General features: G+C 41.9%; 1 protein-coding gene across 6 annotated transcripts in view; it reads left to right on the top strand.

Moving 5' to 3' along the window:
• The window catches only part of LOC138735734 (rho GTPase-activating protein 18-like), a 74,346-nt gene that overhangs the window by 27,343 nt on the left and 19,277 nt on the right, over positions 1-27,726 (top strand). For all 6 annotated transcript variants that reach the window (XM_069884030.1, XM_069884035.1, XM_069884036.1 and 3 more), the window contains 4 exons: positions 13,356-13,549; positions 17,521-17,741; positions 21,092-21,191; positions 24,686-24,846. In XM_069884030.1, coding sequence (XP_069740131.1) covers positions 13,356-13,549; positions 17,521-17,741; positions 21,092-21,191; positions 24,686-24,846 — 676 coding nt within the window. The remainder of the gene's footprint in view (positions 1-13,355; positions 13,550-17,520; positions 17,742-21,091; positions 21,192-24,685; positions 24,847-27,726) is intronic.

The raw sequence follows: 27,726 nt of genomic DNA, 5'->3' as shown, positions 1-27,726 counted from the left end.
TAAAAGCACATTGAAGTTTAACAGTCCATAACTGTTTTGAAATCCTTTTGGTTATGGTTAACTTTTTCAAGTACTTGGGTCTGCGAATTAGTGATTTGGCCTTTGGTCAGGTGCACAGACACAGTTTTTTTTTATAAATCATTCAGAAATGGTCCAGCAGGCTGCCCCTGCATTTAATTGCCATCCCTTATTGCACTTGAGTCGTGAGCTACCATTTTGACTTCTGCGGCCCTCAACGTGTGGGTACCCCCACAATACCGTTGTGGCAGTTCCAACGATGGTGAAGGGAAGGTGATACATTTCAATCTAGCAGATGTGACGCAAACCCAGAAAATCAAATGGGGAAAGGAAAATGGCAGAGAGAACGATCAGAATCATCTGTGATGGGATATCGACCGGAAGAAATCAGAAGTGGTTCTGACTGAGAGAGGTCGTAAAATCCAGTGAATATAAAAGATATCTCTGGATGAAGTGAAAACAGGAAGTGATGAATGAAATTTGATACATCCAGAAAAATAGAGAAGAAAAAAAATGATGTCACAAAATTGGATTGCAATATTATTTTGGTCTGCTGAACATGTGCTGGGAAAGATTGCTAGTGCCCAATCAGACACCATGAGTAAAATGTGAAAACATAATGCTGGAAAAATCTCAGCAGGTCAGTGTACTTCATTCAGCAAAGGTTTTCTCAGACCTTGATGAAGGGCTCAAGCCCAAAACATTGGTTATGTATCTTGAGCTTTGCAATTGAAAGGACACTGCTTGACCTGCTGAGTTTCTCCAGCATTGTATTTTAACTTAACTCACCGTGTCTGCAGAATTTCGTGTTTTACACCATGTTGGGGGGCCGGGGGGGGGTGGGGGGGGGGTTGGAATCATTTGAAATTTGCCAAAAATATTTTGGAAGTAGATGCTAACATTTCCATTGGTCTGCAAAAATGGAATGTCAAAGGTTTCTGTTGGGAGCTCATTCAGTTTGATTTCTATTATCAGAAACAATATCGCATGCCTTTTGTAGGAGGGCAGAGCATTTTGAGGCATGTAGCCAGACACCAATGATGGAGGATACTAAGACTGCAGAAGATGAAGATAGAGCCCCATTACCTAGAAGAAGAGAAGTGGCATTATCACTGAGATAAAAGCCAGGAGGGTGATCTTGCGCGTTAGATTGTCCAGGTGACCATGAGCCAGAACTGGCAGAAAGGTTCCAGCCCTTCTTCCAATTCTAAGAATCTCCAGTCATTCATGCAGTGTACAAATCAGGTACATCGGGAAGTGCTGTCCAGGACTTAAAGAAGTTGTATCAAGCTCTTTATGAATGGATCTCAGATTCATGCAGTCATCTATTCTACCTCTTTCCTGCAAAAGGAGGATGTGTCATCTGGTTGTTGTGGGTTGAAGAATCCAAAGGTACCTTCCCCGTCCTTACTCCAGGTCTGGGATAGATTAAAAAAAGGAAGCAAGTGATGACTTAAAGGGTAAATAATGAAAATAATTGAACTTAAACAAAAAAAATTTTTTAAATAATTTCTCTTCTGGCCCCAGTTCTGTGCTGTCTGGAAGAACAAGGGGCGAAACAGCCTCAACAACGTCTCCAAGCAATAGAAGACAAAGGTGGTTACAATTTGTCCCACTGCTGTCTTGGTTTCCTACTCCTGATCCCAGGTCCAGGGCTTTATTTTTAAACGAAGCTGAAGCTGTCCCAGTTAATCAGAGATGGAAGAAGGCAAGTCGAGGTGGCTCACACCATCGAAGGTCTGGGGGGTTACGTTTGAAAAAGAAAGTCCAATTTTTTTTTTTTTTTTTTGCTTTCACAACTTCAGTAATTAACAAGCCCAGAGTTATCGCGCCGGTTGCATACCAAGCCCAGAGTTATTGCACTGGTTCCATGCCAAGCCCAGAGTCATTGAGCCGGTGGCATGCCAAGCCCAGAGTTATTGCGCTGGTTGTATGCCAAGCCCAGAGTTATTGCGCTGGTTGCATGTCAAGCCCAGAGTTATAGCTCCAGTGGCATGCCAAGCCCAGAGTTATAGCGCCGGTGGCATGCCAAGCCCAGTTATTGCGCCGGTGGCATGCCAAGCCCAGTTATTGCGCCGGTGGCATGCCAAGCCCAGTTATTGCGCCAGTGGCATGCCAAACCCAGTTATTGTGCCGGTGGCATGCCAAGCCCAGTTATTGCGCCGGTGGCATGCCTAGCAGCGTAACTTCGCGATTAGATCTTGCAGAGGAATGAGGCCAAACCTCCTCTTGGATGATTTCTCCAAGGGGCATTTCCTTGCTTCATAAGATCAGGGCTGCAGCCCAGGGCAGAAAGTGTAGCCGAGAGGGTGAAATCTGGAAAAGCAACCACTCTTGAAGAAACACGCAGGGTGTCGGAACAGAGGCTGAGCGAGGGGTGGAGCCGTCCTCGGACGGGCAGTGCTTTCCCCCCTGAGCCCTTTTCCCCCCGGAGACGAGAACCTCTTCTGTCGTCGCGTCTTCCGCATGAGTCGTGGGCATCGCCGAAACATGGACAACGAGACACCTGGCATCATCCCCGAGACTTATTCTCGCATCCCGAGCCCAGAATTTTATGTGAATTCGATGCCATCGACTCTGCACAGTCACACGCATCCAAGGTCTTTTTTTAATTAACGTTTCATGGTGTAACTTTGCTCAGAATTATCAGAAATAGAAGATGAAACAAGACAGTGAGACGTTTCCTGCAGTGTATCATTCTCCATACCGATTATGATGTTCTCAATCAGTAAATAGTGAAAATGGATGAAGCAGACAAATCTTAAGATAACTTGGGACAATGTGGCTATCTGGAGCTTCAAATCGCTTCGGGATCTGTATAATTTTCATATGGAGACGTCCTTTACAGATTAATACACACACACACACACACACACACACACACACACACACACACACACACACACACACACACACACACACACTTTACATTCCTGTGATTTGTTAAGTACTGTACACCAGCGATTTTCTCTGGAAGCGCACTTGGAGATTGGTCCAGATTCTGTAATATCAAGGAATTCCAAATGTTCTGTGATTAGGTATTGAGATTTTTACATCTTTGAGTGTTAGTTTGTCAAGAAGTTTGATTTGAAGGGAGCCTGGGATCTGAGTGAGGGATAAGCTCATCCATGTGAGGGAACAACACACATTTACTGGTGAATTTAATCGCAGATCACAGTAGTATATTCTGAAAGAGAATGAAAGATTGAATTAGATTAAACCAAAGTAATATAGTTCAAGGATATTAATATTATTGATGAGTTTATTGTCCTATACATTCTACAATGCTCATATGGACAGAAATTCTAACTGTAGCCTTACAGGTACTTGGTTAAAAAAAACCCACCACGATGGTATGGATAATTGAATTAAAAAGAACAATAAATACAAAAGATTGATGATATCCCAATGCAAAAAAATGCAACATTGCAAGAATGCAGATTTCTTTTGTGGTGTCGGAACAGTCCCTGATTAAAGGAACGAGGGAAGGTTCAAGAACCTCCCCTTGAGAAGGAAGTTGTTCTTGTACCTTCCACCCAAAGGTAGCTGTGAAAATTGATTGTGACCAGGGTGATGGTGGTCCTTCATGATGTTGGCTGCCTTCTTTAGCAGTGCCCCACATAGATTTATTCATTGAATGGGAGGTCTGAGCCTGTGATGGATCTGGCTACAGTCAATACCTTCTGGACACGTCTGCATTCCTGGGCATTCAGTTTCACAAACCAAGCTGTGATGCAGCCAGTCAGTATACTTCCCACAATCCAAGTATGATTGTACATTTGGCAGCATGTTTGATGTGCTGTCTCGAATAGAGGATTTCTGAAATATTGACTCTCAGGAACTTGAAGGTACCAACCCTCTCCCACTAAATGGAGTTTCTTGTCACTAAATTCTCAATCTGTATTTTGTCCAACAATTTAAACAGTACCAAGTAAAATACGAAAGTCTGCAGACAGTGTGATTGAAGTAAAACACAATGCTGAAGAAACTCAGTAGGTCAAACTGTACATTGCTATATAAAGATACATAACCAATGTTTGGGGCTTGAGCCCTTCATCAATACATGAACAAAATCTGGGGCTTGTGCACCAACCAAAAATTGGTGGGGGGGGGGCATAGGGAGGAGTACAGTCCCACAGGCAGGAGGTCATAGGTGGGAGAAGGGAGGGAGGGCACACCAGCAGGGATGGCTTTGTGAATGGAGAGGGCAGGGGTGAAGAGCTGGAGGAAAGAAGACCGAGGGATGGGGAAGAGAGAGAGAAAGAACAGTGAGTAGGCTAGCAGAACAGCATATTTATATTTGATGGTGATATTTACAAAGGATATTGTCAATGGCAAGATTCCACTTCATTTGCCAGGGTGAATGCATATCTGTGATTCAATGTAATTCAGTGGGGGAAGTAGGAAGTTTTGCATATCAAACAATGGAAGGAAATAACTCTGATGGTAACTTTGCAATGTTTATCTATGAACTGCCCAGCTACCTGACACCTGAATGCATCATTTCCGCTTAAATAATCCTTCCCCATTAACCTGTCAGGAAAATATCGCCCAATATTTTTATTTAATTCTTGAATTAAGTAGTATTATAATCAGTATTTTTTTTAGAGGTTGAAGTAACTGAGGTAGAAAGTTACCAATCCTGACATCAATTTTCTTGTTACTTTATAACCAAAAGATTTAATCCAAAGTTGAAGTTTAAAAATGTTAATTTGACATTTCACTGTGCTTTGGAAAAGAATATTTATCAGTTATGCATTAAAACTCCAATCATCTGCTGCACAATTTTTGGGCATCTGTTTGAGCACCTGGCGCACTGCATAGTGTTGACGACACTGTGGCCCTGGTTTCTGTTGTTGACCACACTGGGGCCCTGGTTCTCATGTTCCAATTGACAACACTGGGGCTCTGGTTCCAGTGCTCCCATTGTTGACAACACTGGGGCCCTGGTTCCTATGTTCCCATTGACAACCCTGGGGCCCTGGTTCTCGTATTCCCATTGACAACACTGGGGCCCTGGTTCCTATGTTCCCATTGACAACCCTGGGGCCCTGGTTCCCGTATTCCCATTGACAACACTGGGGCCCTGGTTCCCATGTTCCCATTGACAACACTAGGGCCCTGGTTCCCATGTTCCCATTGACAACCCTGAGGTCCTGGTTCCCGTGCTCCCATTGACAACACTGGAGCCCTAGTTCCCATGTTCCCATTGACAACACTGGGGCCCTGGTTGCCGTATTCCCATTGACAACACTGGGGCCCTGGTTCCCATGTTCCCATTGACAACACTGGGGCCCTGGTTCCCATGTTCCCATTGACAACACTGGGGCCCTGGTTCCCATGTTCCCATTGACAACACTGGGGCCCTGGTTCCCATGTTCCCATTGACAACACTAGGGCCCTGGTTCCCATGTTCCCATTGACAACACTAGGGCCCTGGTTCCCATGTTCCCATTGACAACCCTGAGGTCCTGGTTCCCGTGCTCCCATTGACAACACTGGAGCCCTAGTTCCCATGTTCCCATTGACAACACTGGGGCCCTGGTTCCCATGTTCCCATTGACCACACTGGGCCCCTGATTCCCATGTTCCCATTGACCACACTGGGGCCCTGGTTCCCATATTTCCATTGACAACACTGGGGCCCTGGTTCCCGTATTCCCATTGACAACACTGGGGCCCTGGTTCCCATGTTCCCATTAACCACACTGGGGCCCTGGTTCCCATGTTCCCATTGACCACACTGGGGCCCTGGTTCCTTTATTCCCATTGACAACACTGGGTTCCTGGTTTCCAGGCTTCCTAAAAAATTTACCACATTGTACATTTCCCATTCTTAATGGAAATTCACCTCCCAAGAAAGAAGACATTTTGATGGAAAAATTTATTCTACTACTATAGGCACACAAAATATGAGTTAAATAGATGTCGGAGTATTAAATTAGAATGACATCCAACAGTCCAGAAAACCTGCCAGTCCCAGCGTTGCAAGGCCTGAGCGCTGGATTAATGATCTGTCCGCCACTGAACACGAATCCATAATATCACATTTTATGGACGTTTCTTCCTTTTATTTGTAAAGAGACAAAAGGTTTCATTTTAGTTTTAGATATGAATGAGAATGAAGAGCAGTTGTGAGGAAAATTAATGAGCAGAAAACAGAGGAATATTACTGGAAAGAAAGTAAATGGAAGACATTTCATTGAGCCCTGTGGTTTTGGTGGACTTGCTGACTTCTGTCCATAATTACAGAGGCATAAAAAAAAACATCAAAGCTGTGAGTGCAGTGAATCGAGTTACAGGAGAAAAGTAGTATGATTTTAAAACATTTCATTATTAATTATGATGAAAGATTTGAGGAAATAGATTTGTCAGCCTAGGAAATAAAGGAAATGCAAGGAATTCTTGAGGCATGTAAGATATGAAGGAACAGAATTTATTTTTCCAGATGTATCGTTATCTGATTGTACGTACGACCCGACGAAACAGCATTCTCTGGTTCTCTGTGCAAAACACTCAGACACACAACCAAACCTAACACACATACATGCTGGACAAGTATTCGGATATGCAAATAAATACATAAATATTGTTTCATGAATATGAGAGTCTCGGATGGTTAGTGGAGGCAGTCCCTTTGGTCGTTCAGCATTCTCATTGCCCATGGTAAGAAGCTGTTCCTCGACCTGGTGGTGCTGGCTCTGATCCTCCTGTATCTCTTTCCTGACAGGAGCTGCTGAAAGATGGTGTGGAAGGGGTCCTCAATTATTTTGTGCACCCTCTTCAGACAATGCTTATAGATAATGTTGATTGGGTGGGGGAGAGTGGGGGTGGGGTGCATACGAAGAGCAATACACCAGTGATCCTCTCTGCCACTCTTATGAACCTGTGGATTGACCTATGATCCATTCTCTGCTGCAACCAAACCACACTGGCCTGGACACTCTTGATAGAGCTGTTCAAGGTTGACATGATGGTGGCTGGTAGCCTTGACCGATTCAGTCTTCTCAGGAAGTGCAGTCACTATTGTGCCTTCATGATAGGTGAGAAGATGTTCTGTGTCCATGGTAGGTCACTAGTTAAGTGCACCCCAAGATGGTAGATGCTCTCCACTACAGAGTTGTTGATGTGTAGTGGAAGGTGGTTGTCCTGGTCCTTCTGAAGTCTCTGATCATCTCCTTTGTCTTGTTCACATTGAGACACTTGCACCACATCAAGAGATTTTCTACCTCTTCTCTGTCGTGCGACGTATCAATGTTGTGTCATCTGCAAACGATGACACTGTTAGAGCTGGATCTGGGGATGCTGTCATGTGTCAGTGGTGCGAACAGGAACGGGCAGAGCACACAGCCCAACAGTGTACCAGTGTTCAGCGTGATGGTGCTTGACATTCTGCTACTGACCCAGATAGACTGTGGTCTTTCCGTTACTCTGCCAATCTTACCAACTGATCAATATAATCCTACATTCTGCAACAATTTCCTTACCATCGGCCACATCTCTGAATGTAGTATTGTAACTCTTATATTCCTATCTGAAGCAAAATTATATCTAAATCAGCAGTTGGTTTTCTTGTGTAGACCTATCTGATACATTGGCTTCTTATCACACAAGCAACCATTCATCATCTACTTCTGATTAAAATTTGAATGCAGTTTTCAAATTAGGATCTCATTGGCTCTAGCCCCTTCAACCATTCTCCCATGTGACACCTCGTCAAAGGCCTTGCAGAAGCCCTGAGTTATTTCAAGAGCTATCTCTTCGAAAAGTTCAGTCTAATTGTTGGATAAGAGCTCTCCCATGCTGGTTTTGTTTGATGACTCCCTGTCTTTTCAAGTCAGATTAATGCTGTCCCTCAGAAATGCTTTTAAAAGGACCTCTTTGTTCCTGACGTTTGCCTCACGGGGGCTGAAAATATCTAGCTTATCCCTGCCTCATTTGAGGACCATATTTATAGTCCTCCATCTGGTTCCCTGCCTGTGGCTAGCAAAAATTTAAAAAATTCTTTCTGGGACCCAACAATTTGCTCCCTTGCATCCTTCAACAACATGGGACACCTCATTAGACACTGGAGATTTATCCCAATTTCACTTGACTCATCCAATACTTCCTTTTTCCCATTCCCCCCCCCCAAAAAAAATTTCAATGAAACCCCCACTCTGGCAGAATTTTCCTTTTAAAATGTCCTGTTCCTCGTAAATATGAATAAGAAGTATTCATTTGAGACCTCAACTGCTTCATCTAGAGAATGCCATTTTACTTCCCATTCTTGTCCTCAATAAAATGATTTGAGATTTCCCTTAACCTTGTGCAGCATTTATATTTTGTGTCTATTCTTTGTCATTCTAATTTTTTTAAAGGAATCCCCTACAATTGCCGTACACCAGTTTTATTTCCCCTGTTTTCAGTTCTCTCCACCTGCTGTGTGCTTCCTTTTCCCAGCATTGGATATCCAAGGTTCTTTGGACTTGCTGTCTGTACCTTTTACCTTTTGTTATGGGATCATGTTGGCCCTGAAAGGTGCAATTTTGAGAGTACAGAGTTTGTATGTTCCTGTCAGGATTAAGGGCAAATGTAACAGGCATAGGGAACCTTGGTTTTTGAGAGATATTGGTGATCTGGTTTGGAAGAAGAGAGAGGTTTATAGCAGGTATTGGCAAAGTGCAGAAAATTAGGTAATTGAGGAGAATAAACAATCTATATTGTATATTTGGGCATCTGCTGGTGGCCTGGTATCTGAGTGTGACTCTCCATATTTGGCAGGTTAAGCTTACCTGATCAGTTGTGCCAAACGGTTCTTAAAAAGGGGGCAAAATGTTGAGAGTAGATTGCTTATTTTTATAAAGGTCCAAAGCCCCTTTGAGGGTTGAAGCAGATCTAAATGTGTAAGCAGAACTTTGACTCATTTCAGGGGCACGGGGTCTTAAATATTTCCCAGCAAAGCAGAACAAGCTTGCTGCCTTGGTGTTGCAACTTTTGTTTAAAAATAAAAGCCCCACGTTGTGAAATTCAAGTATTTACTGTGCAAATAGGTGAAGATTTCGATTGAGTTTCAAAGTAAATACAGACCTCACTTTTGCTCATTTTAACTGGGCAGTGTGATTTGTTCCAATGAGGTGATTTGCAGATGCTAAAGTTTGATGCCTCGGCAGAGATATTTTTAGTTATTACCTGAAGTTGAACAATGTTTAGTTGAACAGACTGCACTCTGTGGCTACAAGAGATTATTGATCTTGTATTCATTCCACTATGCAAAGTTGTAGTTTGAATACATGAATTATTTTATCTTCTGCTTCCTGTTCTCTCATTACTAAATTTCACAGTGGCATTTTGTTGACTTTTTCAACCATTTATGACAAGCCGTTTTTAAAAAAAAAATCAAACAATTCAATATTAATTTCTTCAAAGAAATCAGACTGGTTTAACCATGTCCAGTGGGGTATTTCAACAAACACTGAAATATGAGCTAATGTGGACTTTAGAGAGGAAATACAGAGGGGCCTCACGCGTGTCTTCATTCGTGGGATGGTGGTGGAGAGGGATGCGTCCATCTGGCCACAGATGGACACATGCCAAAACCTTTTGATCCGATCAGTTATGGCTCTTAAAACTCAATTTTGAAGCAATTTTTTTTTTTCTTCAGTCATCAGGTAGCCATCATTTTGTACTTAACTGTTGTTTTGCTGTAATTTCTCTTTCACCTGTTTTCTGTCTTTGAATATTGTTGAAATATTTACATTTCCAACCTTCCCATGCACTACCACAATACAAAGCTTCACGATCTCTCTATTTGTCCGTTCTGTAAATCTAAAGTACTCTATATCCTCTCTAAGCTGTAATACTTCTTGGCCTTCAACTGATCAATGATTCATGACATGAGAGTTCTGTGTCAAAGCAGCTGCCAAATCTGATGCCCTTATTTAATGTGCTTTTCCCAATCATCTTTTGCAACTATACTATCCCCAAGTCTTTCCTTTCCTCCTTGTAGAATACCTCCATGCTGAAATGTTGAGCATACCTGTGTCGGACAGGAGATTTGAGAGTTCTGCTGCCTCATTTTCTTAATCACAATCTAATTGTCTGGCTTTAAAATTGTGCATGTCGGTTACTTAGTGCATTTGGAGAAGGGTTTAGTTTCTATTTTCAGCCTGTCACCTGTTGCTGATCATATCTCTTCTTACTAGGGGCCCTCATTTTCAAAACCACATTGAATCTGAGCCAAAGTCCCTGGTCTTCAGCTCAGGATGGGTAAAGTGGAATAAAATGGAAAAAATTCCTCTTTTCCTCCAAAAATATAATTATTGTTGGATTTGAAGTACAGTAAACCTCTGACTTCTGGGATTCAAGCAACTGGCAGCCTCTTGGGTTCATAGAGTACACCTGCAAAACCTTTAGAGAGCGAGAGAGAGTGCGCGTGCGTGCGTGTGCGTGCGAACACACGCTTTAATGTTATTGATGAGTAACGCACAAATGAAGCTATTTGCATGATTTTACTGCACACTTTATCAGGATAATGTAGGCCTGCTTCAAGGACCTATTTTTACCCAGTCCTGCCCTTGAATCAGCCAGAGTGGTAATAGCTTTCTTATTTCTAAGATATATTTATTGAGCGTCAAAACAACATTTTGTTCACATTATGCTGATGTTTATTGTGCACATTTTTTTTAAAAAAAAGTAAAACCAACACATATAAACATGGATGTTCACATACATCCACAGATTTACCCCTAGACACCACTCCCTGACCACTTTGGCACCTGTACTGACAGATTCAGCAGAATATTACCAATTATGCTAATCCACACAGTTAAATATTTACTCTGCAGGCTCTCGTAATTCAGAGAAATAAGGCATATGGGGTTACCATTTATGAAGGTATTTCGTGGTGGACCCTCTTAATGTGTATTTGATTTCCTCCAGTTTAACGAAGGAAATGATGCCCTTAATTCATTGTGTAATGCAATAAAATTAGATGCTTGTCTAATAAAAATGGAAATGCGATTATGTCTTTCTGTAGAGAATTTAGGGAGTTTTCAGAGATTCCGAATTTTACAGTCAACAGGCAGGGTTGCAAATTAACTTGGAATATTTTGGATAATGTGCTAAGGACTTCACTCCAGAGCCCCTATGTTTTGGGGGACTGATAAAACATTTAATCCTTAATTTAATAAATGCCTATTAATCAAGATGGATTAGATCTTCCTTGTTTACCACTTCTGTTGGGAAGATGTGCTCTTGGATGTGATAACTGGCCTCATCTCTCAACTTTGCCTTCGAAGAGCAAATCTGTCCCAAAGAAACACAACGTGCAGAAGATAAGGAACTTCTGCTTTAACAGCTTGTGCCATCGTGGAAAAAAAAATCACCTGACAATGTTCATGTTTTGTATTATGCATAGCTAACATCTGGATCTGCTTCACAGAATGCATTGAACACTGTGCTCTGGAACATTACCCTCTTGCAGCCTTGGATCAAATGATTGTGATTCGTTATGTGGTATTGTTTCGATGCCTGGTTTCACCTGTAAAAGAATTCCCTGCCAGCTGCCTTTAATGACCAAGCCAGAATTGATGGAAGCATTAAGCCACAAGTGTTTTGACAATTCCTTGCATCCTCAGGCAGAATTTTCCTCCCTTCTCCTATTAAAGTAATGAATGACCAAAAAATGAGCTGCATGGTAAATAGAGTTGGTAGAAGCATTAAATGATATATATTTAAATGAATTTACAAATGCACAAGACTCTGCAAATAGCTTTGCGTCACAGGCTCGGGGACCTGTGTTTGGCCCTGACCTCTGGGTGCTGTCTGTGTAGTAGTGTGGGATTCCTTGTGATACCCAGGACATTTATTTAATATATTTATTATAATTATATATTATAATCATGATCATTAGTATAATTACCTCATTGAAGGATTGTTTATTTTACACAGACAAGAAAACAAGCTGTCTTTACAGAAATGTTGAATGATCAGCTGTGTGTTTCCAGCAATGTCTGTGTTTGTTACAATGTGATGAATGTGTGCTTACCGAGCAGCATCTCTCCCTTCCTTAGGTGTGATGTCATGATGTTCAGTAATTGCTTTGTGAAGTGGAAACCTGCTTCCTTCGATGTTGACATCAATTTGAAATATTAACTTTTTTTGGTCTCCATCTGTTGCTTGATTCGCAGTTTCTGTGTTTTGCTTCAGATTTCTGATATCTCAAGTTTTTCTGTCTCTCCCCCCCACCAACTCTCGAGTTAACTGGAAGATTCAAATGTGGAAATGCTTTTTAACTTTTGTGTGATGAGATGTTAGTAATAACCCACTGTGACATTACTGGCTTGTTGTCTGAGATTTGTTGCTGTTCATTCTGTTCACTTTGTATGTTCAGTCATTTTGGAAATCAAATAATTATTTCCATCTTCCCCTTAGTTCTGTAAACTATCCCATGTTCTGATGCTGTTTTATTATTTTCATACTTTTGACCTGATCAGCAGAATGTGTGCAATAAGAGTTTGTCTGTACAGGTTTAGTACTTGTAGTTTCAGTACTTTGGAAATGGTTTGGTTTTCCATTGGAGTTGCAATGTGTGGAAGATGGTGGGACTATCTGGCAGTACATTTTTTTTTGTACTAACAATCAGTAGAAATTCTGCCTGGCCTGCAGGAAAAAGAATCTTGGGGTTGTATGTGATGTAGGAAGTCTGACAATAAAATTTTTTAACTTTGAAATGTTGTCATGGAACATTAGAAGAAAGCTTTTTGATCTGTTGAGTCTGCCTCAGACATAATGTGTGAATTACACTAAACGTGGACAAGTGCCAGTTTATTCTCCCTCTGTTCCAATCAACTCTCCCCACATCAAGTCTACCATGTGCCTACAGACATGATGCCTTCAGCCATCTGGTCCTTCCAACTTGCTGGTCTGTTACAATGCCAAGCTACTGTTGTAAAGAAGACCAATATTGGACATAACAGTTTGGATTTCACCCTTTTTCTCGAGTAAAGGTGTGAGCTGAGAAGTCTAGATACAGGTTTTTCTAAGACCTTGTCAGTATTAATCTGGGAGTAGCATTGTTGCTCAATGTGTAGTAGCTGAACATTCCACTAAGCATTTCATGTTGGAACCTGACTCACAGCTGCAAATGTTAGCTCAAATTTACCTCGCATTAGCATGCATGTCAGTGCATGTTCACATTCAGTTTCATTGGATGTGTTTCTATCTGATGTTTTTAGATTTGGTCATGGATTCTTCAAATGATAATTCTCTGGACTATTTGTTGAAACAAAGATGGTAATTATGTTTCTAAATGTGCTTCTGTCTGAGTCGTGTTTTTACATTTGTGTGCACAACAGGAGTGGGTCAAGTTCTTCAATTATGAGCAAAATTCAAGCACAGACTTTCCAGGAACAACTTTCATCCGACTGCTCCAGTCCTCTGGATTCATTGGACAACCAGCCATTGGTTGACTTCTGGAGTGAAGTGGAGCACATCAAAGAGAGTCGTGAGACTGAGGCAGATGAAAACAGTGAGGTGAAAACACCAGATGGTATGTTTAACAAACATTGGACCAGAATAGACAAGGGATAGATAAAATGGGATCAAGGTTAGATGATAGTTTGCATAGGGGAGGGGTGGGCAAGTTGTGGAGTTGGGGCTGTGAGGTTGGTGGGAGGATTAGAAGGTGGAGAGCCCAGGACTATAACTGGTCATTGGGGCAGGGTTGAGTCTTGGGGATGATGAGTAGCTGAGACTGGAAAGTCGGGATTGATCATGGTGTCATCACCACAGCTCCTCAAGAGAAGTATGCGGTGAAACTAATGTGCAGAATGTGTATGAAGGTCCAGAGGTAAAAAGGTCAGATCAGTGAACAAATGGTTCAGAGTAGATAGATGGCAGATCTATTCAAACAATAGGAGTTCTTCGGCAGTGGTTTATAGTCATGCAGGTTACTCTTTCTTGGCAATGACTTGGGTTCGGCTAAAAGCGTCTTCACAACTGGCTTCTGAGCATGGAGCAAGTTAAAGATTCAGAAAATGAGTTGGATTTCTTTCTCAAGAGGTGTAATCAATTCTAGTTGGAATTCCTGGATGAACAGTTCTCCTGTTGGGTTTCCGCAAGGACTCGTGGTAACTGTATTAAATGTGGACGGTCCTCCCTCAGCCAAGCTAGGCTTATTCTACACAAATATTTGAGGATCACTCTATTTTACTGGAGTCTGTTTACGTGAATTCTCTTTTTATTCCGATCTAATGTGTATCCCATAACATGTCATTTTGATCTGCTAATCTTAGTAAGACATGCAGTTGTCATTTGGCTAATGAGATTTTAAGTCACATTCCAGGAAGCTTCACAGTTGTGGCGACTTCCTTTATTCAAAGGCACAAATGGATTGAAAATTTATTTTGTAGTAGGTTCCTACAGTAAGGACTGCTGGTGTGTAAACAACATAGACTTATTCATCAAGTTATTAGGAGCTGAATTCAAGAAAGATAACATCACTATTCAGTTTACTTGACAAACATGAAGCCCTTGGCAGGACTCATTTTGATAAATCAGAAACCTATTGTCAACCTCAGAGGGTTATAAAGGATGTGGTCAGAATGCCAGATAGCCAATTGCCTAAGCAGCTGCTGTACAGAGAATTGTGTCAGGGCAAACACTCAGTCAGGAGGGGTGGGGGTTGGGGGGGGGGGTGGCAGAAGAAACGTTACAAAGACTGCCTCAAAGCGTCCCAAAAAGGCCTGGGTGTCGACATCAACATGTGGGAGACCCTCAGCCTCGACCGTCCAGCCTGGTGCAGCAAGATCACCACAGGAGCCCGCGCAGCTGAAGTCAGGGGCATCATCGAGGTGCAACGAAAGCGTGGTGTGCGCAAGGCCCGATCAGCATCCACTGCCACGACAGCACCCACCCACTTGTGTCTCACATGCAGGCGAGCCTTCAGGGCCCGGATTGGCCTCACCAGTCACCTCCGGACCCACAGGCACCAATCTCCAATTTGACTTTGAAACCATGGTCATCTTTGACTACAAAGGGCTAACAACAACAACATAAAGGAACCCTGAATGACACCACATTTTTGGCTTAATTATTGGTGCCTGGGGTAAATGATCCCTTGGTAATGACTCTGGAGTTTTCTTTGGATGTCGAGTTATGTAAAGTCATGCATATCATCCAACCTTTGGTGACCACTTCACCAAACAGCCATTCTCTGTCTGTGGGTCTCAGCCAGTATTCCCAGGAACCAACCATTTCAATTCCCCCTCACCATTCCCATGCAGACATATCTGTTAGGGTATGGCCAAATATAAATTTGAGGAGCATGCATCATATTCCTCCTGGGAAACTTTAAACCCAACAGTATGAATATCAATTTTTTTCTCAAATCTTAGTTAGTTCCCACCTCTATTTGGTTCCACTGTTACCATCTCTTTATCTACTCAGTTTCTTACTTTTATTTGTAATCTCCCCCTTCACCCCCCCCCCCACCCCAGCTCCTACAGGTCTCTTCCTCTCTCTGTCTCTCCACCTTCTTTTCAATAACCTACACCTCTGTGTCCACCTCAGCTTCCCCCTACTCCCACACACCTCTTTTCACCCCCTTAATATACTTGTTGTCTTCTCTTCCTTACAGAACATATAACATTACGGCACAGGCCCTTTTGGTCCTCGATGTTGTGCCGACCTATATAATTCCTGCCAAAAAAAAAATCCTTGTAACCCTCTATTTTTCTTTCATTCATGTGCCCCTAATGTTTCAGCCTCTACCACCATCCCTGGCTAGGCATTCCAGGCACAAACAACTCTCCAAGTAAAAAAAAAAACAACCCTGATGACTCCCTGAAAGCTTATACCCTTTACTTCGTAGGGATGTTTCCAGGTGTTTGCTATTCCTGCCCTGGGAAAAGGATGCTGGCTGTCCACCTTATCTATGCCTCTCAGAATTTTGTAGACCTCTATTAAGTCTCTCAATCTTCTATGCTCCAAAGAGAAAAGTCCCAGCTCTGTTAACCTTGTTCATAAGTCTTGTTTTCCAATCCAGGCAACATCCTGGTAAATCTCCTTTCCGCCCTCTCCATAGTTTCTACATGCTTCCAATAATGAGGTGACCAGAACTGAACACAATAGTGTGTGGTCTCACCAGAGATTTGTAGAGTTGCTCCTTTCATCTCAATAGAAGGTACTGATTTGAACCATTGACTGACCATTTCTACCAATGGATTCTGCCTGACCTGCTGAAATGATCCAGCTTCACCTCATGGCTCCGAGTTTGGTATCGATGGTTAACTCTCGACGTCAAAAGAGTTGCACCATGTTGATGGTTCCCTCTGATCGGAATATGTCGCTGGAAGGCCCTTTGCAGAATCTGTCATGATCCAGATGCCATTAGGCAGTGAGGAGGGTGAGCAGTGGAACAAGATCTCCAAACTGCTGCAAAGATGTTTGACAGCAGGCCTGCTTCAGTCAACTTGTTCCTGAATTTTTGACATTCACTTGCATATTAAGGATTAAAAATTGATAAAATGAAAATAGTATTTTAAAAATCCAAATAAATAATAAACATTTATGAATATGGAAATTAACCAAAAGGTTTTGTTTAAATCAAAACATTGTCACACATTAGTCTGGCATCCATTCTACTGAAATGAAATCCAGAAAGAACTCCCAGTCCCAGGACCAACTTCATATGGATTGTTCATTTGGATTCCTCATTGTTAGCTCATGTCCTGAATCTGGACTCCATGAGGAGAATGATCAAAATAACTCAGACTAACAGTTAGTATTGCTAATTCAGATGTTCATTTGATCGGGCCAAAACCAGGAACTGGTATGAAGCAGTGTGCAACAGAATCTGAACTACTTTTGCCTTGTTCAAAACTTTAAGATTGGGGTGCACAGGCCTAAGATTGAAGGAGCCCCCCTTTGTAAGCTCATGGTTTAAATGGTCTACACAATACTCATTTATGGAGATGTTACAGGCCATTCAGAACATCTGCGCCAGATGGCTGCACTCCAAATGGCAAAACCTCCACCAAACTCCTCATTATGAGTGTTCTTTTGAACACGGAAAAAAAAACTCTCCATTTTCCACTGAATTGATTAGGCTGCTAACACTTGCACTTGAGTACTCAATTTCTTGCCCATGCCCTTACTCAGGCCCTTACGTCCAGATTGGGCAACAGCTTTTTTCAGCAAGCTATCAGACTCCTGAACTCCCAGAACATTTGGGGATTGGGTAGCGTTGATTTTTACTGTATAAGTCTTATTATTTTAACGTGTTTAACTTGTATTTGAACTTAAATTTATGTAAATATGTTCTGTGGACGTGGAGAAATGCTCTCTCGTCTCTTCCATGTGAACATGGTATGAATAATAAACAAAGGTGACTTGACCGTCCATGTACCCTTTCAAATATGTCCACGTTACACTTAATCATAATCTAATTAGGGGAGTAACTGATGCAGTGTTGAATTATAATCAGTTGTCAAAGTTAACTTGTGTATTCTTCCTGTGTAGATGGAGAGCTGGAGGCTGATTGGCTTCGGGACACTGGGCTATCCACTCTTATCAATGCCAACAGTCAAGACGACGACAGTATAGTCCTGCTTTCGACTCTAACCCGCACTCAGTCAGCAGCAGTGCAGCGCAGAGTCGACAATTATTCTTTGTCTTTGCGGGTAAAAAATAAGCAAGCGATACGAGATGTCAGGGATGTGTTCGCAGGTCCAAGGTTTCCAGTAAGTGAAAATTATCTATTATTATCAAATGACACCAATTTTCCTCAGTGTGTGTGAAGCTGCCTTGAAACCTCTAATAGCCTGAGTTGAACTTTTAGTTGGCATTTTAAGTAATGTCAAGTTTGTCACCTGATTGTACAAGTACAACCCGATGAAACAGCGTTCTCCTTGGTGCAGAACACGCAGGCACATGCACAGATCTCTCTCTCTCTCTCTCTCTCTCTCTCTCTCTTTCTCTCTCTCTCTCTCTCACACACACACACACATTCATATACACAAATAAATAAATATTGTTTCATGAATATAAGAGTCTAGGATGATTAATGTGAGCAGCTCCTTTCATTGTTTAGCATTCTCACCACCCATGGGAAAAAGCTGTTCCTCAGCCTGGTGGTGCCGGCTCTGATCCTCCTGTATCTCCTCCCTAATGAGAGCAGTTGAAAGATGCTGTGTGCAGGGTGGAAAGGGGCCTTCAAAGATTTTTGCACTCCCTCTTTTGACAACGATCCTGGTAGGTCACATCGATGGAGAGGGGAAGAGGGAGACTTCAGTGATCCTCTCTGCCACTCTTATGGTCCTGTGGATTGACCTCTGAGATCCATTTTTCCGCAGCCACCGCGATGCAGCCGACCCGGACACTCTCGATAGAAAGTTGACATAATGGTGGCAGGTAGCCTTGCCTGCTTCACTCTTCTCAGGAAGTGCAGTCGCCTTCCTGACAAATGAGTAGATGTTGAGATTTCGATGATGAGTGAGAGGAAGTGGGTTGGTAAAGATCGACAGTGATTTTTGCCTTGGTCACACTTCACTCTGCACAATGATAAAGGTTGTTTTGGCAGTGTTTTAGGCTTTATCAGGCAGATAACCTCTCAGATGGAAAAAAAAGTTATCTGGTGTCACTGTTTGGAACTTGCTATTCTCTGTTGGGTGACTTGGTGCTGACTTTCCCTCAAAAACCAGGCAAAGAATGTTGAAAACATTGTCTTTTTATTTGCAATTTTGTTTCTTTCCTCAACCCTGGACCTCTCCCATTTCATTGCCAATATAACCACACCTATCCCAAGGTTCCCGAGAATGTCTTGCAGATATGAAGAAGTGATTTTCTCTTTTCCAAGTTCCACTCCCTTCTCTCCAGCTGATTAGAGTTGTGGTCTGTCAGCGTTGGACTTAGCCTTGTGATGTTAGATTTTAGGCCCTGTTTTCAGTTTGCCATGACCCTGATGCCTCCTCCTTCATTGTTAACTTAAAGGCTTTTAGCATTTCTGATTAATAGTGTTCTACCATTTTAACCCATGAATGTGTTCTCACTGTTGCTCTTTGTCGGTGTGATGTTCAGGAAGTTGAAAGCACCCACTATTACAATCCTGTTGTTTGAATATGATCATTCTCTATATTTGCTCCTCTAATTCTTGCTGATTATTGGTGGGACTTGCAGTGCAATCCCATCAAAGTGATCACCCCCTTCTTATTCCCAAATTCTCCACATATACTCTCACTAGATGATTCCCTTAGAATATTCTTTCGCTAAGGATTTTTGTAATGTTTTCCTTGATCAAAAAAGCAATTTTCCTTCCTGTCTTGCCTCCATTTTGCCAACATCCATTCTGACCAATGGGCACCCTTCCCTATTAATGGTATCTCCCAGCACCTGGTATATATAGTGATACAGCATGGAAACAGACATTTTGGCCCAACCTTCCCATACTGCCAGTATTTGACCTGTATCCCTCTAAACTTATTCAAACCAAATAATTGATTGAAAAGTTTCTTCAATATTACAGTAATACCTGATTGAATGATCTCCTCTGGCAGCTTGCTTCATACACCCTCCACCCTTTGTGTTATATTTTTTAAAAGTTGCCCCATTAAATCTCTCTCCCTTCACAAAACTCTGTCCTCTTTTTGTCAATTTCCCTGTTTGGACAAAAGACTATCTGTTCACCCGATCTGTCCCTCTCATGAGCTTTCAATGCTATGCGTTGTCAATTTATGTGCTCATCTGGACATTTCTTAAATGCTCTCCATGACCCAGCATCGACCATTCTTCTGGTAGAACTTTCCAGGTACTCACCACTCTCTGGGTGAAGAAGCTTCACATCATGTTCCCTTTACCCCCGATTCTAAAGTTTTATCTACCTCTGATATGGGGGAAATTTTCCTGCAGACTACATTCCGCATAATTTTGCACACCTCAATCATGTCCCTTCTTGACCTTCCTCACTCCAGGTAGAACAGACCAAGGTTGTCCATTCAAGATGAATCTCCTTATGCCCTCTCCAGCGCAACGCCTTTACAGCGCCAGCGATTGGGACCGGACCTGGATTCGAATCCCACGCTGTCTGTAAAGAGTTTGTATGTTCTCCTTGTGTTGGCGTGGATTTTTTCTGGGGGCTCTGGTTTCTCCCATCCTTCAAATATGTACTGGGTGTAGGTTTATCGGGTGTAAATTGGGCCGAATTAGCCTGTTACAGTGCTGTATGTCTAAATTATTTTTAAAAACATTAGCTTGATGATCAGAACTGCACATAATACTCCAGCTGAGAGTTCACAAAGTTTATATAAAGTTCTAGCATAACCTACATTTGTATTCAATGACGAATGAAGCCCAGAATCCCATTTTCGTTCCTAACCATGTTTTCGACGTGCTGGCACCTTCAAGGGTTGATGGACTTAAACACCAAGATTCCACTGTTCCCTAATGGACTCTAAAACTCTACCATTCTTGGCCTCCTTAGTATGTATGATATTAGATTTGTCTCTCCATTTGTGCCATTTTTCAGCCCATTTCACCAACACATCAATAACTCTGACATTTTTTTGTGTCGTTGGCGAACACACTGATCATCCATGACATTTATGTATTTTGCAAACAGCAAGCGTCCCAGTACTAATTCTTGGTGGGATACCATTAGTTACAAGCATCCAATCACAAAAACTACCCTCTATTGTATCCCTGTCTCCAATTGCAGTCAATTTTGGATACTGTTTGATATCTTGCCCTGGATCCCATGGGCTCAACCAATCTCCTATGTGAGACTTTGTGAAAAGCATCACTGAAATACAAATTAGGACCATGTAAAGCTGAAATGTAAATCACCTTTGTTATTCAATCAAAGAATTCAATCAAACTGGTCAGGCAGGGTTCACCCTTGACTAACCTACCTTAGTCCTTGATTTTCCAAGTGATCATTCATTCCATTCCCTCACAATTTTTTCTAGTACTTTTCCTGTCACTGATTTTGTGCAGGCTTTTAAGACTGCAGATCATACGTATAAACCAAAAAATCTATCAGCATTTCTTCTTATTTGTTTCAAGAACTCAGTTTCTTTCTGAAATTTGCCACTTTCAGAACAGGGAGACCGAGCAGCAAGACAAGCATCGTTCAGTGATTGACACATTGGAACAAAAACATCTCCAGCGTCTGCTCCCAGAGGAAGACAAGAGAGAAGGTACATTTCAGTTCATTTCGACAGAGGTTTCTCTTGTACGAGAGAATGGAAGAATAAAAATTTTTACATTTTAAATTCTCTGATTTTATTTTTCCACATTGGTCAGTCAATAAACATTGCTCAAGCTATTGTTACAACAGGTATCGTGGGTGCATGTAATTTGTCATTCACTTTCTCTCCTGCTTTATTGAGTTGAACAAATTCATCCCTGCTTGAGATTGCTTAAAAGCTCTATGTAGTTGCTGCAGTGAATTGCACTCTGCCAAAATCAGTTCCATTTATTTAAACACATGATGGGCTACCCCACTATAAAACACAAAGTATTATTGACCGAGGATGAAATTCTGGACTCTAATTTCTGTGCTGGCTTTTGCAAGTGTCAGTATTATTTGATCCCAAAAAAATCCTACTGGAGATCATCTCAACAAGTTTATTTGTTTCATTCCCGTCCGCCATTTCAAGAAGTATGGTGGAATGGAGTAACAAAAACTCATGCTTTTTCTATTTACATTCAGCACTCAAATGAAAATTCAGAGGGGGAAATAAAACTGTTCTTCCAATCTGCTTATTTAGAGACTCAAGGTTCTCCTTCATGATTAGAACCTTTGCTACCAATCTTTGTTGAACTTCGACTCTCACCCTCCTGTTTCCCTTTAAAAATCGAGAAGTCAGGCTTTTTTTAAATTGATTGAGATACCTCACATTATCTGAGATTACGGATTTGTGGATTTGATTCTGTGAATTTTTAAAAGATTCTGTGGTCAAACTGCTGAGCTGGCACTGAATGCTGTACAAAGAAAATGCCGTGTAAGCTACAGAGCTCTCATTCGCAGCTTCGCTTGTCAGAATTAAGATTTGTTTTAATTGACTTGGGACGGAGGTTTGTTTTATGAATTTATATTTCACTGGGGATTTTAAAGATTTAATTTTTTTTTCTTGTTTTTATTGGCATCTAGAAGGTGTTATGAGCCCAAAGGACCCCAAAACCCAGCAGCAATAGACATTCACCAAGACAAGTGGCTTTCAAAACAAAAGTTATTTTTAATCAACTTCAAACATGAAAATAGAACCAACCTTTAACTTAACTCTATTCTTATAATGTACTCTATACTAATCCAAATTACCCCCTTCTAATTCTAAGCGCACATGTAGATAATGTATGTATAAATTTAAGAAAAGCCTTTGGTTCACAGTTCTTCCAAGTTCTCTGGTTGCAGGCAATCACCATACTGTGCACAGAATTTAACATGTATAAAGTTCACCAGGCTTGGTGCTTGAAAGGTAAATGTTTACTGCTCAGGAAGGTTCTTGTAGGGTTTGCAGAGAGATATTTGTTGCTCCAGGATTTCCACAACTGAAGTATCACCACTAGTCACCTCAGGGTCTCGCTATGAAACTTGACCCATCAGGGTCTTCTAGATGGTAACTTCTTTCTACAAGCTACCACAGAGTTCCATTGCTTCCTCTATTTCAAGAGAAACATCAGACAGATAGCACTTCCAGCCAACTACTGCTCTGGAACTTGCTTTCATCATTTTCAAACAGTTTTCTCTGGATTGCACTTTTCAGTTACTTGTCAATGTCCCATACACTGACTGCCACTCCAAAGAGAGCATGTGACTTATGTCTTGCAAAACCCCCACCTTCTCCAGCAAACAACAAGAGTTCTTTCTTCTTCTCAAGTTGTTATCTTAGGTAAACAATCCAGAATTGACCTTTCCGTGAGTATTTTGCAGAAAGGGTACTGATAGACAGCATGCTCCAGCAAGACAATGGTCAAGCATTTTATGGTCAGTTCAATTAACACCTACTTGTGAAAGGTGCTTACATTCTCCAAGAGATCCTGCAATGTGAATAAGATCTGTTTTAAAAATGTGTGTATGTATAGGCTTTTTCAGGTCCATTCTACACGAAGAATGCACCTGAAGAAGCAGAAGCGGCCCTTTAAATTGCCGTTCAGGTGGCAGCGTTTAAAGCCCAATGCTGGCCACCTGAAGGACACAGCTGCACAGGATGCGGCTCTGAGCACACTCCGGCTCCTGCCCAGTGTCAGCTGTGATCAGCAGTCTGACCCTTTAACATTCGCTTTCAGCCAGCTACATTCAGGTGGCTGGGGGAGCTGCTGAGCTGATTATCCCTCTCGGAGGAGGGTTACGTACCTCGCCTCAATAGCGCCTCCTGCACATTCAGGTGGCCTCAAAACAGCTGCATATTGCCTAAACATGCGGCTTTACGTGCGGGGCAATTGGCCACCTGAAAGTGCCTATTGTGACCTACTCTAAATCTTATAAATTCTCCCCAAATATTAATATTGTTACAAAGGAAATGTTATATTATGGTTTAGTATTCTGTTTTTGACAAGAGAATATTGCTGTTTTCTCAAAATAGGGTTTGTTGCTGCCTTGACTGATCTGCCTTCCTGAGAAGTCAGGACATCATCTGCATATTAAGCACGTGTTCATTATAGATAATAATGAGTTTTCTGTTCGAGGCTTTCTTTGTTTTTTGTATTTTTGATTGTGTTGTAATTTGATACATTTTCTGTTTTTCAATGGCAACTTTTCACCAGGCATCACTTCAAGGACTTGTGTCTCGGACAGGAAAATTTTTTTTCTGCCCGTAAATTTAGTTCCTATATGTTGTCCTGACTTGATGTTCCTGTCATAACTACATATTACGTGTCAGTATGCCACAATTATTTGAGATATTGTCGTGTATATCAGAATAAAATACAGTATAATTATTCTCCTGGATGAGATGTTACCAATAAACTTTGGCAAACTCATTTGGTTAAATCTTAGTGTTGAAAATTCTGAATCATGAATAAATTTACATAAGTCTCAGACTATGGAGGCATCAAATTTCAGAGTGCTGTTTGAGGTGGGAAAAGACATAACTGTGAACAACTTTGTGCCCAGTTGTGGTGGAGTATAATGTTGGAACCCCAGATACAAAATTAATAATTTAATTAATTATTTTACTTGTATCAGGAAAGTCAATTTTATTGAAATTTTTCTAACTAAACAGAAACCTGAATGTTTTTGAAATAAAACATTGAGGAAGTGAGGCACGTTTTAAGTGTATGCCTTGATTCTAATCAGTGTTCATTTAAGATTGATGAGGTTCTTTCCCCCCCACCCCCAGAGAGCTGTGAATCATGGTGGAATTTGTTTTGAGTGTATTTTGGGCAGTGCTGGTCAGATTCTTGATAAGCAAAGGGTTAGTCTTCTTGTGGTTAGACAGGAATATCGAATTGAGGTTGGAGTTTGATCAGCTGTGATCAGATGAGGTGATAGAATAGGCTTCAGCAGACAAAATGACCCACTCTCCTCCTTAATTTATGTAATTGTGTTCATATATTTGAACCCTTTTTTTCCAAACAATGTCCAAAATTAAACGGAATCATGCCAGAATATTTGCATCCATAGAACAATATTACAGCAAATAGCCTGCTGCCTTTGACATCTAATAAGTGCTTGCTCTTTCCACCACAGCCAGTTCTGATGAACATGAGGATTCATCACCAACACATGTCCTATCCAAAAATGAAATTATAGTTTTTAATGTTTCTTATTCTGAACAAGCACAACTTGTCCGTGACAGAATATGGCGTAACAAAGTGTCGAGGAAGCAAAATGATGATGGGGTTTTGCCTGTAAGTATTCTCTGTAATTTTCTATTTCCTTGTTCAGAACTCAGACTTTATGACAGCCATGTTCTTTAATGCTGAAGGTTTTCTTTTCATGCAGAAGTGAAGCATTATTCAGAGATGATTATTGATTCCACTTTGAATCAGAGTCGCACTGGGGTTACTTTATTGTGAACACTTTTTTCTCCATGAGGTGTGATTCAATAATATTAGCATTAGGGTCATTATCCTATTTTTTAAAAAATGTCTGTGTGCATGTATATATGTGTAAAATCAAAAAAAAAATTGCTTATCCATTATTGAAATACTTTCTTCCCAAGACATAAGGTGAAAGTTGAATGAGGAATTTCTGGTGTGTGCACTTATCCCCACTGAGCATTGTACTCCACCCTGTGCCTTGTGTAAACCAAAGAGCAATAACTGACCCCCATCAGTGGTCAGCACAGAATGTCCTGCAGAAACTGAGAGGCAAGGACTCGATGGATCTGGTGGGGAGGTTCCCTGAACAGATCGTTCAGGTCATCTGGCGGAATGCCTCATCGCCAGAGCTCACAAAGAAGCACCAGGACTTGGGCTGGCTGGTGATGAGAGGAGTCCTCCCAGTCAGGTCCTTCCTGTACAACCAGAACATCACGTGACCATGCACGCTGTCCTCGAGATGACTACGGTGGAGTGGAGACAGGCGCCCGCCCACCTTTTTGCTGAATGCAGATTAAGTGTGCGTGGAAAAAGATGCAAGGCTCCTTGTCACGGTTTATCCCCGACAGCAGTGTCACAGAGGACAGTGTCAGACGTCCAGAACTGCTGGAAAACCATCAACTCGGTAAAAGACGCAGCTTGGCCTGCCCAAAAACCTGTTGGTCTTCCAGCACAAGCAGATGCCGGTGAGGGAATATTGCCAACTGCACATTCCAGGCTGCAGGAGGTCGTGTTGAGGGACTCACAGAGGCTTGGTGCAGCCAACACGAAGGCACTGTGAGGACGGACCACAGTTTTGTGTCTTCCCATTGCCTGGCATTGAGGGGCTGAGATGGGGGGGGGGGGGGGGGGTCGGGAGGAAGGGGGGATGTCGCACAAACAACAGAGGGGGGAAAAGTAACAAGGGGCCACAGGGTGTAATGGTGATGGTGTATTAAGAGAGCAAATGTGACAACGTACATTGATGGGAATGTATCGATCTAGTTGGCCAATGGGTGTGAAAACACTTTGAACTGTTTTCTCTTTTGTAAATAATTTATTGTGAATAAAGTCTAATTTTGGAGAACAAAAAGGAGCAATGACTGAGTGGTAAGATGATGATGCAGTTTGTGAACAGGCAGATAAGAAATAGATTCCCTCCAGATTCATTAAAAAGTGATTCAAAATGGTGATAAATTTGCAATGTTCAGCATCATTTATGACTCCTCAGATAATGAAGCAATCTTCCTCCAAATTCAGCATGCCCTGGACAATATCTAGTCCTGGGCTGTATGTGCCAAGTAATATTGGCAGGGTCAAGCAATAATGTTATCCCAACAGGAGAAAATCCAGCTGTTGACCCTAACTTTCAAAGATGTCATCATTGCATCTCCCCACCTCCAATAGCTTGGGTTTCCCAATGGCCAGAAAATTGGGGATTGAGAATCTAAACATCACCAAGTCCAAGGAGGTTACTGTTGATTTTAGGAAGGAGAGGAAGAGGGACCACACACCTGTTTGCATTGATGGGACTGAGTGGAGAAGGTTAATACCTTCAGGTTCGTGGGAGTCAGTATATGAGAACCTGTCTGGGTTCATCACTTCAAAGCAGTCATGAAGAAGGTATTAAATACCACAATTTTCTAAGAATGCTGAGAAGATTGGATGAATGGTGCAGCATCAACAATCTCGCACTCAATGTCACCAAAACTAAGGATTGTTGACTTCAGGAAAGGGAAGCCAGAGGTGTACAATCCAGTGATTATTGGGGGATCAGAGGTAGAGAGGGCGAGTAAATTTAAGTTCTTCAGAGTCACTATCTCAGAGGATCTTTCCTGGAACCAGCACACCAATGGCATCCTGAAGAATGCACATCAGCGCTTCTACTTCCTCAGGAGTTTGGGGAGGTTTGTTAAAAACCCTCCAAAAGGTAGTGGACACAGCCCAGGACATCACAGGCATAATTCTCTCCACTATTGAGTACATCTACAGGAAAGGCTGCAGTCGGAGAGCAGCAGCAATTATCAAAGACCCACACCGCCCAGCGCAAGCTCTCTTGTAGCTGCTGCCATCAGAAAAGAGGTATAGGTGCCACATGACTGGCATCACCAGGTTCAGGAACACCTGCTACCTACCCCTCCACCATTAAACTGAATGACAAACTCAATCAGGGATTTACTTAAGGGCTCTTACATTTGCACATACTGATTTTCCTTTTTAAATAGATACTGTCTGCAGTGCTTCATTAGTTTGTTTACATTTCATTATCTGTTTACAGTTCTTTATTTGTTTACATGTTCATGCTATGTACAGTTTTTTTTTGTATTGCATGACCAATTAGTGGTAATTCTTCCGCTCGTGCAGGAAAAAAAGAACCTCAGGGTTGTATGTGACATTCTGTATGTACTCTGACAATAAATCTGAAGACTTGGCATGTGATTGGTTACATCACAGCCTTGTTTGGGAATTGTGTGGCCAGGAATGCAGAAAGTAATAAACATAGCGAGGTCCATCACGGGCTCTGATCTCCCATAGATTGAAGGCATCTACATGAGGTGCTGCCTCAAGAAGGCAGCCAACATCACAAAGGATCCCCATCACCCTGGTCACAACCTCTTCATACTGCTCCATTCGGGTAGAAGGTCGAGAAGCTTAAAGTCTGTCCACCATGTACAAGGCTCAAGTCAGGAGTGCGATGGAATGTTCTCC

Source organism: Narcine bancroftii, chromosome 6 (genome assembly GCF_036971445.1).
Source record: "Narcine bancroftii isolate sNarBan1 chromosome 6, sNarBan1.hap1, whole genome shotgun sequence".
Lineage (NCBI taxonomy): Eukaryota > Metazoa > Chordata > Chondrichthyes > Torpediniformes > Narcinidae > Narcine > Narcine bancroftii.
The sequence above is the reverse complement of the archived record's forward strand: the minus strand, read 5'-3'. Positions and strand labels throughout refer to the sequence as shown.